We start from the raw sequence: 15,689 nt of genomic DNA, 5'->3' as shown, positions 1-15,689 counted from the left end.
CATGAAATATCCTTTCTTATGCTCTTTGTTCTGACCTCTTAGGCACTTGTCCCTTCTTTCACCACAAAAGTTGATCTGGCATAAAGATATCAATCATACTGACAACATAGGTGTTTGTGAATTGGAACATAGGCAGCACACATGAAACATATCCACTGTCTTCCTGTAGTATTTATTTTGAACTCCACCGTTTCTTGTAATACTGGTTTAAAAGTTTGTGTCGTTTCCTTCTTAAATTCTGCCTGTTAAGAGACCAAAAGTTCATGCAGTATTTTTGTAATGGTGTTTGATTATAGAAGGTAACAGGAGTTGGATGCAGTTTTAAATTTGTGTCTTTGGATATAAATATTGTGACTAGCTTTGTTAATTCAAAACATGGAGATACGGATATCTATATTGAACTAGTCCTTTGTTTTCTTTATTTACAAAAAAGAAAACTTAATAGTACCAAAAAAGAGAGAAATATTTCATAGTGATACTTTCTTTAAAAAAGGAAGACTATCACATAAGTTTTCAAGTGAGAGAGAGAACGGGATAGTATTGTCATGTATAATAATAACTTGAGTCTTTTTTTTTTTTCTCCTTTAATTTATCCTGGTTAACTGGAATACCCTAAAATCTCTTTCTCTGTTAAAAATTATTTATAAAGTTATATATCTCCCATGCTAAGAATAGAGAGATGATGGAACCAGATGCATAACAGAACTTTACAAAGAGTCACCTCTACTGAAAGCAATCACACGTGAGGCTCAGTGTGACAGCTTGCCACCTGAGAAACTGCAGTCCAAATCTGGATTTCTCGCACAAATATGGAGTGCTTACAGTTGCTGTTGGAGTTACAGAAACAGACAAACCCAAAACAATCCCACCCTCCAAACAATAGCACCAGTGAGAAGAAAGTACCCCTCCAAAATGACTACCGATATGATCACACCTAAAATGCACTTGGGTGGCTTTGTCCAACAGGATAATTTGGTGGCTTGTTCTGTTCTCGAGTCACCCCTTTTTGTGCCCTTCTATTTATATGAAAGGGAAAGGACCACCTTAGGATAACAACACACTACTGCAGTCTGGCCCTTCTAGGAAGAGAGCGCGTATGGGGCGCTGCATGAAATGGTACTGCTTTCGATAGCACCCCCGGGAAAATAAATGATGCAGGATGCAGAGATATTTTTTTGAAATGTTAATTGCTTGCAACGTGTCCACCAATCAAAAATTGACACCACCGCCTTCCAAATCTGTATTTATGTTTTTCCCATGGAGCACAAACCTCCGTGTCTTATCTAGTGTCTCCAGTCTTTCAGGCTCCAGAGTTACTTCGGCGTTTCCTGCTGGTACTGCTGCGTTTTCAATCTTCTCTTGCTACAGACTTCTTTGCCTTTTTTTTCCCCCCTTACTGGTAGTCTGTTGTACAGCAGTGTAAATACATTTAGGTTTAGTAATTTGTTTTTATTTTAATGGTGTTTATTCCCTGGTCTGCCTTTGGCTAACCTGGAAGTGATTTGTTCTAGAGATGAGGCTGTGAAGGTGCTGATCTTTCTTGGTGAGAGGGGCTGACCAAGCTTGTCTGTGGAGAGCTGCAGCTACCAGCTGTCTGCTGACTTCAAACTGAAGTCACCTGTATCCCAGCAGTTACCTCATTCCAGAGTAAATTCTCTGGAATTGGTGAAACTAGTAATAAAGACCTGTATAGACAAGTAATTTAGACTTTAGATCTACTAATTCTTTCTTAAATATTTATTAAAACCAAAACAATTAGTCTAATACTTGAAAGTTAGCTTTATTTTTTTAACCGATTCTGAAATATATCGGAGATATTTCATGGCAGCGTGCTAATATGTTCCCATTTGAGGGGGAGAAAGGGAAATAGTCTTTAGAGAGGAAAGCACATATGACTTCCCTTAAGCACTCAGAAGCACGCACCACTTCTAACAGCACCTGTTTTTCCCTAGGCATGTGAGAAAGTTCTGAAGATTCAGAAAATAGTCAACATCTGTATCCAGGCATTTTTGGTTTGTTTTTTATTCTTTGCAATTACATCATCACAAGGGGGGGGGAGGAAGAATTGTAGAAGTTAAGCTGTTCTACAATGGGGTTTTATGTTTTGTTGGGTTTTTTTTCCTCTGCTGTGACCTCTTAGCCTCTGTCTGTCTTCAGAAAAAAAGAACCTCTGGGGTTGTCTGAAGTGATTCTTTGTTGTTAAATACTGTCTTTCAGTTATTCAGCAAATTCACCTTTCTCAATATGATATTTTACAGCTGTAATTTTGTACTTTAGCTCTTAATTATTTTATTAACGTTTTTCAATAACTGATTTTCTAATACTAAAAAAGAAAAGACAATTTCTAATTCTGCAGACAAAACCAAAAACCCTCGAGATCTTCTGTTTAAGTGGAAAAAAAAAAAAAAAACCAAACCCAAACAAACAAACCCCACAAAGCCTTCAGTCTTCCAGTCATTGCCACCCCCAAAAATAGAAAAGCTAATCAGATTTTTCTGTGAACAGTAGCACTAACAACATCTGGGATTAGAAGGATTTCTACTTATCCCTCCACCCCAGCAGCAGTCCCTCTGGCTTCTCTCTCTGTGTTCCTATGCCCTGTGCATGCACGTACCTCCTCCTTTTTTTTCTCCCTCCTCCTTGCCATCCCTCAAACGCATCCCTGGCTTCTTGTATGCCTTCACCCAGCGTTATCCCTTCCTCCTGTCTGTGTCCCCTGTGCACTCTTGTTGGGTCTGACAGCTCAACGAAGTGTTGCTGGGCAGCTTATTTCAGCTGCTGCTCTTGTCGGGTGGGTCAGATACAGGAGGTTTAGGGTCGCTCCTGTCTTCACAGCCATCTATTTGCTAAGGAAAACTTGTAAAAAGTAAAAATTCTTTTTGTGATGCTTGCTTTCCTGAATGGTTGGCCAAGAGATATAAGATGCATTGGGGTGTGGAGCTGAAGAAAATGGATACTGTACAGACACAGGTAGAATGATCAAATAGCCTTGTCTCCTTGTGAAAAGATGACACTCTGTAACTGGACCAATTTTTTTCCACCATTGCCTTTTAAAATCCCCTTTTAAGGGGGCCACCTTGTAGAGTCTTTTTCCTTTAGAGTTAAGAATGGGGGAAGAGAAGATCATTATCATTGGGTGTGTAATCTAACTTAAAACAGACTTTTGGGTTTATTTAGAAACTTCTAGTGATTTGTTCTTGACACTTAGACCGTTCTTCTAACTGCTGTTTTATATTTACAAAGTAAGTTTATTTTTTTTTCTCTTAATTAAAATATTTTTTTGTTTGTTTTATTGTTGCAAAGTGTTACAAGTTTTCCTGCTGCTTTACCTACTGTCAACGCGTCTGGGAAAATATTTGTGCTTCTGGAGCTATTGAAAAGAAAAAGGCAACTGAGTTATTGAAAGATGTATAGCTTCATTAAAATATTGTGTTCTAGATCCAAATAGTAACTTGGGTAACTTTCAGCGGAGGAAGCAGATGAGTAGAGATTTGAATTGTCTCCAGTTTTTTAGTGTTGCATAACATGAGGTGGGAAAGAGTATAGCAGATAAATGCGATTGTAAAAGCTTCGCATAATGACAGGAGTTTTAATTGCTTTGGGGGAAGTGAGATATAGCAGGAGCTAACATCTTTATATCAAAAACTAATTTCAAACAGTTCAAAGAAAACTGCTTTTGTGATTTGGATAGTGAGAGAGAATACAATGTAAATAGGAAAATATTTTAATTAGTGTCACTGACACTAAGTTTTGAGGTTCAGACCTCAGTGGTCTAAAACTTGGAATGAGTGGAAGGGAAACATTCTTGGCATATTTCTAAATCTGTAAGAAATCCGTAACTTTTTTTGTCTTTTTATTCCTGTAGTCTATCACATCTCTACACCTGGCACTATGCAAGAATTAAAATTTAAAGATTTATATGTCAGAGAAGGACATTGATATGCATGGATGCTTTGCTTCTTGCTTGCAGGGGTCTGGGTAGTGGAAGAGTATAGTAGGCAGGTGGGAGGAATATGCAGGGAGAGAAACAAAGGAGGCCTTGATTTTATTTTTTTTTTTTAATTTTTTTTTTTTGGTCACCTCTTTGGACAGGACCTAGATAAGCTTCCTTTGGAGTCGTGAGCCTCTGCATCAAAACTAGTGAGCAGCATGATAGTGCTGGCAGTAGCACTCGGTAAATATGTGGTAGAGTCTAAATTCATGAGAGAACCTCTACAGCAAATTTTACAGGGATGATGTATCCTTCGTTACCTGCTAGCCCTGGGACTTATTAGCCCTAGCTACTCCAGTGATGGGCTCATTAGAATAAAGGGGAAGAGCGCCGAAGTTGATGACTAATGCCCTTGGTTTGCCAGAGAGAGAAAGGAACGAACAGTTTTTCATGTCAAAATGTAATAATTAAAAAATTAAATTGGTGCATAGAAAAGATGGGTTTGGGTTTTTGCAGCTCTCGCCCCACTCTTATCAGAGCGAACAGTTGCTTTTTGTGGGACTAATTAAACAAAACTGAATTGCAGGCAGCTCTCCTGTGAGTAGAGTACCCAAGATAGGTTGGCCTGCTAAGGCAGCTCTTGAATTAATTTTCTCTTCCTTTACCCTGCAGCAGCAGTTCTAATTAATAAGTTAACACGTTACTGGCTGAAGGGAAATGCACTTACAAGGTCCCCCAGGAAGTGTTTGTGCTAATGAGATGGGTTTTGAGGCCACTGTAAGAAAACATACTTTCAGCAACTGTCAGAAAGCTGGGAAGCTCTTGCGAGGAGGTGAATGTCTTAAGTTTGCGCTCAAGCATTGATTTTCCTAGTTTCTGTTTTCAAGCATCAGCTCATGTCTGTCTGCCAGATGATTAGTTGCAGATTTGATGAAACGCTAAATATACCGTGTCCCTGCGTTTAGGAGAGTTTCGTTTTCATTATTTGTTTATGAAGTGTACAATATGACATCGCATGCGAGGTATAAAATACTGCATTCTCTGTATATCTCTGTGTATATTTCTGCGAGATAAAAATTTTTAATACCCTCAAGCAATGAAAGAGTCTGTGGTGAAAAGCCTATTTCAGTACCTCACCAACACATTACAGGCCAGAGCAGAAGACAAATAGTGCCCTAATTAAAACTGCTAGAGAAGCCTGCATAGGCAGAATTAATTAGACTATTTGGACACAGAGTTAGGGTGAACTTCTTGGTTCTTCCCCAAGGTGCTTCTGAAATAAAATGCTGGAAAGGTGGAGCTTCAAAACATCTGTGGTTGACTGTGTGATACACATGCACCGTGTGTGTAAAACTAGAGTCACTAGATCACAGGCCTCTGCGTATTTGCAGCCTTTAAATAAAAATACATAGTACAGGGTGATTAGCCCAGGTGGATCAACAGAGCAGTTTATCATTACTGCTTCTGAGACCTGAGGTGGGAAATGCAGAGTTAGTTCAGGATCACAGCCCTGCTGGAAGCAGAGGAGGAGCAGCTTTGGTGAGGAAGCTCACAGACCGCTCGGCACTCAGTGGATCTACCCGTGCACCTCGTCCTAACCCCCCTCGTGTCTTCCTGCTGCTTTCCCACAGTCCTCCCCTCTTGCCATGTGTCATGATGGTGTTTGCCTGAAAAATGACCCACAGAATGACTTTTTGTGGGTCAATGACTTTTTTTTTTTTTTCCCCAATGGTTTTACTTCTGATTGACCTTTTCAGACTTTCACTGAAGGTGGGATTTGAAATGTCATTTCTAGACCCGTAATTTGTTACATTCTGGAAACAACATGGCAATCGTGGCTTAAAGAAGTATCAAAAAAGAACATATTTTGGTTTTAAAAGACAGTATTATACCCCACAAGTCATCCTTCCTGTTTACTTTCTCAGGTAATTAGAACCAGGCTTGTATTCTGATAGGAATATTTGAACAAGCATTCATGGCAAAAATCCAGCTTAGTTTTCCAAGTTTGTTTTGCAAATGTTTTTGTTAGGTTGGCAGGAGGGGAAACCTTGTAAACTTCTGAGGGAAGGGGAACTGCCTGCCCTCCTTGGGGCATCCTTGGTGTGGAGTTACGTGGTTGTCTGTTGGTCTTTCATCCTGCTTCATCTGATGGTGTGCAGGATTCGTGCTGTGCGTTCTTGGGCCACTTGCTAATATTTCCAGTTGTCACAAGTCAAAGCTGTGTAATTCTTGCGATTCCTCAGGCATTAAATAATCTGTAGATGGAGAGAAACGTTTTTGTGTGAAATACTATAATTTGCTTCATGCAAGCCTGTCTGTTCTACGCCTTCTTTAACATGATGAGAACTAAAAGCAAGGTTTAGAAGACAGGTCTTTCAATTTTTAATCCTTCATGAAGGAAGATGTGATGGTAATTGCAGTGTAACAACTTTCTGTTTTGTTTTTCTTATACCAAAAGGGGAAAAAAACCCCAACCCAAGGCCTGATAAGAATGTAGCCCCCAGGTATTTTTAACTGAAAATTGATCTGGTATAGCATAAGGAAAAGAAATTAAAATTCAGTAAATGCAGATACGAGCATCCATTACAGACTTTTTCAGCAGTATGTAGGCTAATCAGAGAGCTTTTACCTCTAGTTGATGTGGATTGGAAGCTCTTAATATTGTATTGTTGTTGGATGCCAGTATGGTAAATTTTGCCAGTGTATATGGAATTGCCTACGAAGACATAATAAAATGCTTTACTACAGTGCCTCGCTGGGCTTGTAATGGCTGAAATTCGGGAGCATGGAAACAAAGCAAGTAGTTTCTGCTTCTCATCTTTGTTCATAACTATAGTGTCAGTATTACTTTGGTCACATCAGAAGAGGGTTTTTCTCATAGTAGGAATAAAAAGACCAAGGAGACATCCCAAGAAAGGCACAAGTCTGTTTACGTGGAAGTATTTCCTGGGAAAGAAATGATGTTAGATACTGGTTTTCCTTATTAGAAATATAATGTCCAGGTGCCAGCAAGGATGTGTATCCCTCCCAAATGAAGCTGGTATAAGAAAATGCAGCAGAAAAGGGTGGTGGTGTGCACTTTTTCAGAACAAACAATACAAACACCGAACCTGCTCAATTTAGTATTGTTAGCACATTCTATTGAGTATGAACTTCAAATGAAAACTTAAATGTCCACTCCATTTTATGCTCCTGTTCCAGTTCTTTGCTGCTTAAAACTGAAATTTTCTTGGCTGTTAATTATGGGGATTGCATAGTGTATCGCATTAATGAATTTCTTTGTTTTGCAGGCAGAATTAGTCTGTCCCAAATTATTTAGCAAGCAAGATAGATGTATACCTACTCTAAAAATAGCTGGTCATTATTATTTCCCCAGATCAATGATCTATGGTATCCTAAACAGCAGGTACTCACATTTGTTCTTCAGGTTACAGAAACAGATCCCTGGGTAATAAATGCAGTGGTAAATGTACACATACCTGTGTAAGTTCATTTACATTTTCTGTGTAACTCTGTCACTGTACCTTACTGTTGGCGATTTGGATTAGCTTTCTGAAATTAAAGTGTCTCAGATCAGTGGCAACGATCAAGCAAACATCAGGCATTTCTGTGCTTTCTGAACAACCTGTTTGGCATGGTGGTTGATCCTCCCTGGCTCAGGCTGTGGATGGACATCCCGCTACAGAACTTGTCCCACTGGTGGAAAAGGTTACTGCCATGAGCCTGCCCATAGCTGCAAGGCACGGTCGCTTGTCCAGGCCCGACAACTGAATTACCCATGTGCCCACTGTCTCACTAGCTGGTTGATTTAATCCTTCATTTTTATCATAAGTCTTTACTTACCCTTCTTATTCTGGGTGAGTGGAGTTGAGAGGTGTAAGAGAGAGCTTCAGGGGAGTTCTTTCTCTTATATTCACTCTTCAGCATCAACACTATAGTATTCAGATGATTTAACCTTTTCCTTGTCTTCACAGTTGTATTTGAAAGGGGGTTGCAAAAACTGGCACAGCAGTAGATAATATTTTTTTTTTTTCACTGTCTGTTTGCATAGGAGTTGGTGATACATATGGGATCCTTCAGAGGGACATGGAGAAATGCATTGCAACCTAAATGTGAAAATTCTTGCACCATGCCCTGGAGATTGAACGCAGGCAGCTTCAGGGGTCACCTGAAAGGAGTTTCACTACGGTGAAGCTGGAATGTTAATGGTTTAGAGATATACAGGCCAGGATGTCTAAAGTACCCCAGGTTTCCTGCAGGTGTTCTGATCAGTTTTTGAAATTAGAGAACTGTAATGCAGCCAGAATAGAAGGAATTTGGTTAATGGAAAGTGTGTGTTTATTTTTGTGGAGAAATGCTATTATGCTTGGATATAAAGCATCTGTTGACATTCTAGGGAAAAAAAAATCACAATTATGACAGTATTTTAAATTTCTCTTGATTTTTGGTGGCTTTCTTTTGCTGGGAAGAGTTCTTAAATTTCATAACTATAATCTAGCTTTGGATTTGAATGCTAGTATTAGTTGAAAAAAATAAAGGCAGATTGAGGAAATCATGGTTGTGATACAGTTGATTTTTTTTGTCGTTTTACTCTCAATTTTTATTTCAAGCGAGTTTAGTCTTTGTCTGAAGTGCATATTATCCTGAAGCAGGAGCTTTTTTGTTGTTAGTCTAAAATTGCATAGATTGATTGTCTCAGAATTTTAATGTATGTACTCTGTTCCAGAGTTCAGTAGCCCCTTTTGTAATGCCTGCTTTAACTTGTTTGTTATTTGTTTCCTTTTTCTTTATCTTCACAAAGTATTTCACAGGCCTCTTTAACAGAATAAGAATGGAACAAAGGTGGATGTATTTAAATTGGATCTACGTTTTCTTCAGGCAGTAGAAAACTCTTTACTATAATAAGTTTTTATTGTAATTGCATCTCTGATTACCGTGATGATACTATAAATAGTTGTATTTAGGAAATTGTGATACGCAGCACAGATGAAATTTAATTTCTGTGGAAATTGCTTGTTTTCTTTCTCTCTTTCTCTCCCCACCTTCCTTCTCTACTGTCCCTTTCTGCATTTTCTTCCCAGCTAACTAAACAAAGTAGAGATGGTGACATTTTAAATGTCAATTGCTATCAAGATTTTTAAGGCAAATTTGTGTGATTATAGGCCTGGTGTGGGGAAGATTATTAAACTTAGTGTGTGCTTAGTGCCATCTAATATGTAGCCAGTTTGCATGTTGCTGAAGCCCTAGAGATGTCTCCTGGATGAATAACATTACTCCTTATCCTCATCTCTCTCTTTCTCATCATCTCTGGTGTCTCTCTTTAACGAGACTAATGATACGAGTACAGCAGTTTGAAAGAACAGAAGAACTTAGTGAAGGATAATGGGATGTAGTGCTTTTTGCTGTCGTATCGCTTGTTCCAGTCAAGCCCAGGCTGATAAATGTAGAGGCTGAAGGTAGTTGCCACCAAAGACCTGTCAGGTCGTGTCAGCCCAATTACACCTGCAGCACCGTACCCGGTACCCAGGTCGGTGGCTTTATTAGCAAGGCCAGAAATGTGGAGACGTGGCTGTTCCCCAACCCCACACAGGTGCTGGTGAAACGCTCAGTAGGTGGGAAGCGCCTGCTCCTGTCAACCGTGCACAGCAGTTGAGTGCTACGGGTGACCTTCTGGTCCCCTTCATTCACCCCTGGGTGTATTTAATAATCAGTCAAGGCAGAAGTTGGGACCCCTCTTCTCACCCACCAAAACCAGAGCTCTGATGTTCCTAACACAGATCGTGCTAAAGCATAACTGCTTCACGGCAGCTATCAGGACAGTTCTTGCTCTCTCTCCCCTTCCTTTTCTGTTTTTTTAGCATCTTGGCTCTCCAGCCTTTCCCCCCCTGCTCCCCCATTAGGCTGTGGAGGCTTGTTTAGCACGACTCACCCACTGCTGTTGTGCTGATACACATCCTGAGGCTGCCGTTCAGCGAGGCCGGAGCTGCGGCCCGGGGAATATGTTTGAAGAGGAAAAAAACTTCTGGTTTTGCTGATTGGCAGTGAGCTATCACCTTGTAATGGCTTGCTGGGAACCGGGGATGTGGAGTACCTGTTACTGGGAATAGTCACCTGACTGAGATGCAAGAAATACATGCTGATGTATTTGGGCCCAAAGCCATTTTCATGTGATGGTTCGTTATACCTGCTGAGAAAAGTCCTACAAGCTTAAGAGTAATTGCTTCAAGGCTGTGGCTGATGGTGCAGCCAAATGAAGCGTTCCTGGATCTCTCCAGATAAGGACTGGTTTAAATAAGGGTCACAGTTCACCTTATGCATTGTCATTTGAATAGATGGTTGGCCGAAAGTTGGGCACGTCTGACATGTTGTCAAAGATTTATTCCCACCTATTTTGTGTGCACTGATGGCAATCAAAAATTTTCTGGGTTGTTTGGTTGTTTGGTTTTTTTTAAAGTGAATTGCAAGATAATCAGAATGCTTCAGAAAAATGTGGCTTCCCTTGTGCATGGGAATGCTGTCTTTGGTGCAGGTTTGGTTATAGGGAGAACTTTAGACTTCTGTTGCTTCTATCTCATATGACAAATGTCATAAATTTGTCATAAAGACTTAGTCCCCAAGCCTACTATAAACTAAAATTATTCAAATCTGAAGGCATTTAGCATTTGGGGTGGTGTTGGTAAAAATGTTTACAGAATTAGAATGCCTTTATTCTTGGTATGGGAGTGTGTTGTGTCATTCTGGCTTCACTGTTTGGCTGATAGGTTTCAGCTGTAAATTATATTACAATAGTCTTTTGTAAGATGCTTAGTTGGTGCATTTAATTAGAAGCAAATATATACCTGACTCCAGACAGAGATAAGAAAAAAGATAATATGTCCTACTTTTGAGTGCAAAATATCAAGAAATAGAAAATTTTGTTTGGTGTAGAATTGGAACACTGGAATGACAAGTAAGGGAATGTATGTGTTTTTTCTTGGGAGCAGAAAAAAATAGAAGCTTTAAAGATAATACATCTTCTTCCTGAAGCTAAGGTGAAAGAGCGATAATGACTGCAGTCTCTTTGTACTCAGAATCATTGGCAGAAGACACCTTCGAGTTTCTTGCTTTAATATGCTTTTCTGTTACATTTTAACAGAAAATATTTGGAAAATAAGAGTATTTTTGTTCTCTACTAAGCCACTTCAGTTACCGACTTCTTCGCAAAGTGATGCTTACAGTGTGGTGGTGTTTTCTCAGTAAATATACAGATAATGACACTCTTCCCTGCAAAAAGAAAATTGGGAGGCTGGTGGTCATAGTGTGCCCTATACCTGAAGGAGCAGTAGAGCTGTGTATCAGTCCCTTAGGCTTTCAGTCCCAGAGAGGGACGGCCATCTCCCTGGTTTGGAGGGAGCTTGTGTACATGGGAACACAAGTGTACCCACATCCAGAAGAAGGGAGGTGGGAAGAAGCACTTGTGTGAATGGTACTTGTGCAGCCCTGGTTTGAGCAGGGTGTTGGTCCAGGTGACCTCCAGGGTCCTCTCCATCCGAAGTTTTTCTATGATCCTGAATAAAATAACTATAAGAATCGAGCTACTTAATTCTAGTTCTGAAGAACCTGGGTACAGATAATTAGCTGCTACATCACAAGAACCTGGAAAAACTGTCTTCAGTAATGTTTGTGCTGCATTTTTGTGATGGCTAATGAGCATGTGTTTGTATATATACATAAAATATATGGGTATACTCTTTAATTTTGTTTATGAACCTGGAGACAGGCGGTGACCCAGTTTGCTCAGAAATGATACCATTACCATGGCAGAAGATCAGTAGAACTCTGTTTAATGGCACTGCTTATAATAAAAAACAATAGCTTAATAATTATCATAATAATGAATAAAAAAAAAAACTTTAAAGATTTCTGTGTAGTGAAACTATTTGCCATTAGAGTATTTTTCTGACGGTTCAAAGATGGAAACTGAAGAGATGGATGGACTGTTAACTGACCAAATGCTGTCCCAGTTTAAAATCTGCTGAGACTGAAAATGATGGACATCATAAATCAGCAGGTATCAGTTAGACCTGCATAAAACCAGCTGGCATTCTCTCCACATGTGCATGGTGACGTAGGGCCTCACGGGGATCGAGTGTTAAAAGGGTGCTAAGAAATAGCCACAGACCTAAGTAAGGATTTAAATTGGCATCTCTTGGCCATTTCAGCATTATTAGGCAGCCTGGAAATAGTTGTTCCCCCATATCATTCCCCAAAGCGGGTGCGCTGTATTTTTTTTCCCCATAAATAAGTTCTGATCAACCCTGTTCACCAAAGCTATGCTCAAGCAAAACCGTAGCATGGAATTGTGTTTCAGCATTAATTTTCTTCCCTGTGCTCTATTAGGCAAGCAGTGGTTAAAGGCTCCCTTCCACATCCTTTTGCTTTGACGCTGTTTGGGGACACGTTGTACTGGACTGACTGGAACACGCATTCGATCTTGGCCTGCAGCAAGTACTCTGGGGAGGACCTGCGTGAAATACATTCCAACATCTTTTCTCCCATGGATATCCATGCTTTCAGCCAAAAGAGGCAGCCAAATGGTAAGCTGCCTTGCTTTCTTTTTTTAACTGCAAGTTGGAACTGATTTGAAAAAAAATCTTAATTAGTCTTTCTGTATGGCGGTGGGTGGCTTCGCTCGCGTCATGATGCAATTTTTCCAATGAAGAGATTGGGAAAAGACCCAAAGAGAAACCAAATATTCTCAACATTGTTTTTTCAACTGCAAAAAGATATCTATTGCTTCTTTTCTGCCTGCCACATTTATCCTGTTGTCGTATTCCTTTTTCTGTTTCATGTGCCATAACTTTAGGCAAAATGGTATTTTTATTTTTTCCAAGTAGTAGTTCCTGAATGGAAAGTAGTGTTAATTTGGCTGATTATATTAAGCCAAGACCAGCTCTGTGTAATAACCAGTGTCTTAACCATTGTGTTGATTTAATGTTTGCATTTTGGTTTTATATATACAACCTGCTATACATTCAGCACCGACATGCTGAATAGTATGTGAAAATGAGAAGAGCAGAGCTGAAACAAGGCTCTTGTTTAGACCTGAGTGCTACTTTCCCAAGAAAGGAAATGTTCAACATCGTGCATTTTGGTACCATAAATACCCTGCTACTCAACACTTGGAATTAATTTTTCCTTGTTCTGTGTTTATCATTTCCTTCTTTAATCTGTGTTGCTGCCACCGATTCTACCACTCAAATGCTGTATATGTCTTAACACATGAGATGAGGTCATCCATTATCAGAAGCATTAATCTGTGTGATTTATGTTAACAGCTACAAACCCATGTGGAATTAATAATGGTGGCTGCTCCCACTTGTGTTTGATGTCTCCTACCAAGCCCTCTTATCAGTGTGCATGTCCCACTGGTGTGAAACTTCTTGAGAATGGAAAGACCTGCAAAGATGGTAGGCTTCGTTTTTAAAAAATCCTTTTAGATTAAGCACAAAGTAGTTTTTGGAGGGAAATGGGTTCTTCCAGCTTCACTACATAATGCACGTTAGGGGTGGCAAATTGTGAAATCATGCATGCTTCTGCAGTGCAGATAAAAGTGATTGGAAAATACCCTCTACTTTTCAAAAAAGAAGAGAGTCTCATGACTGAAGAGCAGGTTACTTCCGGTTAGAAAATAAAGGTTGCAATTCTGTCTCTGTCACTAATTCCCTGCAAGTTTTTTTTGGGTTCTTATCCCTTTTCTTAAAGAAAATGATACCTACGTCCTCTGTTTCCAAAGTGTTTCTAACATTGTTCATGAATTAGTATTTGGCTAGTAGGATTGTACAATAAACACAGTTCTTTTTTTCCCTTTAATTTCTTTTCCTTTAAGAACAATTTTTAAGATGCATACACCTGAAAACTCTTTTGCTTCACAGGCATAAAGTGAGGCACCTACATCTTTATAAAGGAGCTGAAAAGAATGACATGTTTTTAGAGGTGTTGAAAGTGTTTCAGCCTTCAAGCTCAAGACGTGATCGAGATTTAGGGCTGCAAGTGCTCACCCAAAATGGCTTTTAGTGTCTTGTGGGCCAGTGTATATGATTTTAAACAGTTATATTTTGTAAGTATAGGTCTTGTGACGTGCTGTGATTGCTGTTATACAGTAACAGGATCAAAATAAACACTGGCAGATAATTAGCTTGCTCATAAATAACCATCTTTTATGCAGATCATCTCTCTATGACAAAAGTAAATGGAGGAAGAAACATAAGGATGCAGCAGAACTTACTGTAAATAGGCTAAATAGAATGTATACAGAAATAATTTTTCTTAAATTATTTTATATTTTAAAAGTTCTCCTAGGCTTGTCAACTGCTGTTCAGTATTTTCTTTAATTTCATGCTATTTCATGCTCTCTGCTGATTATTTTTGTGTGGCTATTTGTGTCTGTGTGAACCTTGTTAAAATAAATTGCTGCTTTTATGTGAAAAACTCAAAAGCAGCTCGCAGTTTAGCCTTGCAGAATTGTTTGTAAGTATTTACTGATGCGTGTGCAAGATGTTTTTCTTCCATTTCTGCCAGTACAAGGAACAAGCTTCAATAATTCTGCTCTGGGTTGGTCATATTTAGTCAGAATGTGACACAAATTCACATGCTTTTTTAAAAAAATACTTGATACACACAGATAAACTCCTTTGTGTCAGCAGATAGCTAAAGCGGTTGTGACCCAATACAGGCATGTTTCCAAAAGCAAAGCTGCACAGAAACCCCATGTGGGGGACAAGGAGTGGTAAAGGTTTGGTCACTTGCCAAGCCGAGGTAGAAAGGTAAGGAAGCAGAGGCTGAAGGACCAAGGGCAACACTTGGAACAAGCCCTGGAGAGATCCAGAGAGATAAATTGCTTCTCTTTGACTTACTGCTGATAAGAAAAGAGCAGGGGACTTCAGGCAAGAGGAGCTGTATCGTTTTGCTCCTCGTGTGTTGTGTTCCAAGGAATGGGTAGTTGTATCACAGAAATTCCTTCTTCCCTGCTCAGGTTCAGCCCGATGTCCTCGTGGAGGCAACCTACCCAACCTACCCCAGATGTTAACAGCCCTGTGCTGAATGGCACCTTTCTAGTGTATCAAATTACCAAAGGCAAGTCAAGGAATGGTATTTTTAAAAAGCCCAACAAAGCCTTATTAACAGGCCTTTTTCTCATGCAGAGATATTCAGACTTATCAGTTCACTTTTTCAGTCATTCCCTATGTCTCAGAATTTATAACTGTTGTTCTTTTCTCCCACTCCCTGAACACATGAGAAGCCAAATTGTATGTTCCCAGTCAGCCATAAAGTGTATTTGGCTCACAAAACATAGCTCCCATTTTATCCGAAATTGTTAACCAATTTACTACAGCAAGTTGTCCATCTGTATGCAAAAAACTTTATACAAGAACGTTCATTTATCTTATGCTTGTCAAGATAATGTTACATTTTTAACCACCATTCTGCTATTACGTCTTCCCAAAACACTCTGCCCCTCCCTTTTCAAGGAGAAAAACGGGTGAGGAGGGGGATAGAAAATTGAGTCTCTGTTTATTTTAGCTCGGTGAGCGTTGCATACCATGGCTTCTTGGACTTAGAAACGAGTTAGCACATAACCCAAGTGCAACAACCTACACAAACTATGCATCAGATCCGTTGGTTTCACTTAACGTCTGTGATGCTGTAAAGAGCTGACTTCTGGGAGGAGCGTGAAGGAGCTTCAGGTTCAGCATTTAGAGCTGAGCTTACCCCAAAA

The 15,689-nt window shown here is 39.6% G+C and overlaps 1 protein-coding gene across 1 annotated transcript in view; it reads left to right on the top strand.

Annotated features, from left to right (window-relative positions):
- LRP6 (LDL receptor related protein 6) overlaps nucleotides 1-15,689 on the top strand; it is a 127,088-nt gene that overhangs the window by 54,368 nt on the left and 57,031 nt on the right. Inside the window, exons 4-5 of the mRNA XM_074901800.1 lie at nucleotides 12,311-12,507; nucleotides 13,249-13,380. Of these exons, the coding sequence (XP_074757901.1) occupies nucleotides 12,311-12,507; nucleotides 13,249-13,380 (329 nt within the window). The remainder of the gene's footprint in view (nucleotides 1-12,310; nucleotides 12,508-13,248; nucleotides 13,381-15,689) is intronic.

Source organism: Athene noctua, chromosome 3, assembly GCF_965140245.1.
Source record: "Athene noctua chromosome 3, bAthNoc1.hap1.1, whole genome shotgun sequence".
In the NCBI taxonomy this organism is placed as follows: domain Eukaryota; kingdom Metazoa; phylum Chordata; class Aves; order Strigiformes; family Strigidae; genus Athene; species Athene noctua.
This window is presented reverse-complemented; position numbering and strand designations above follow the sequence as displayed.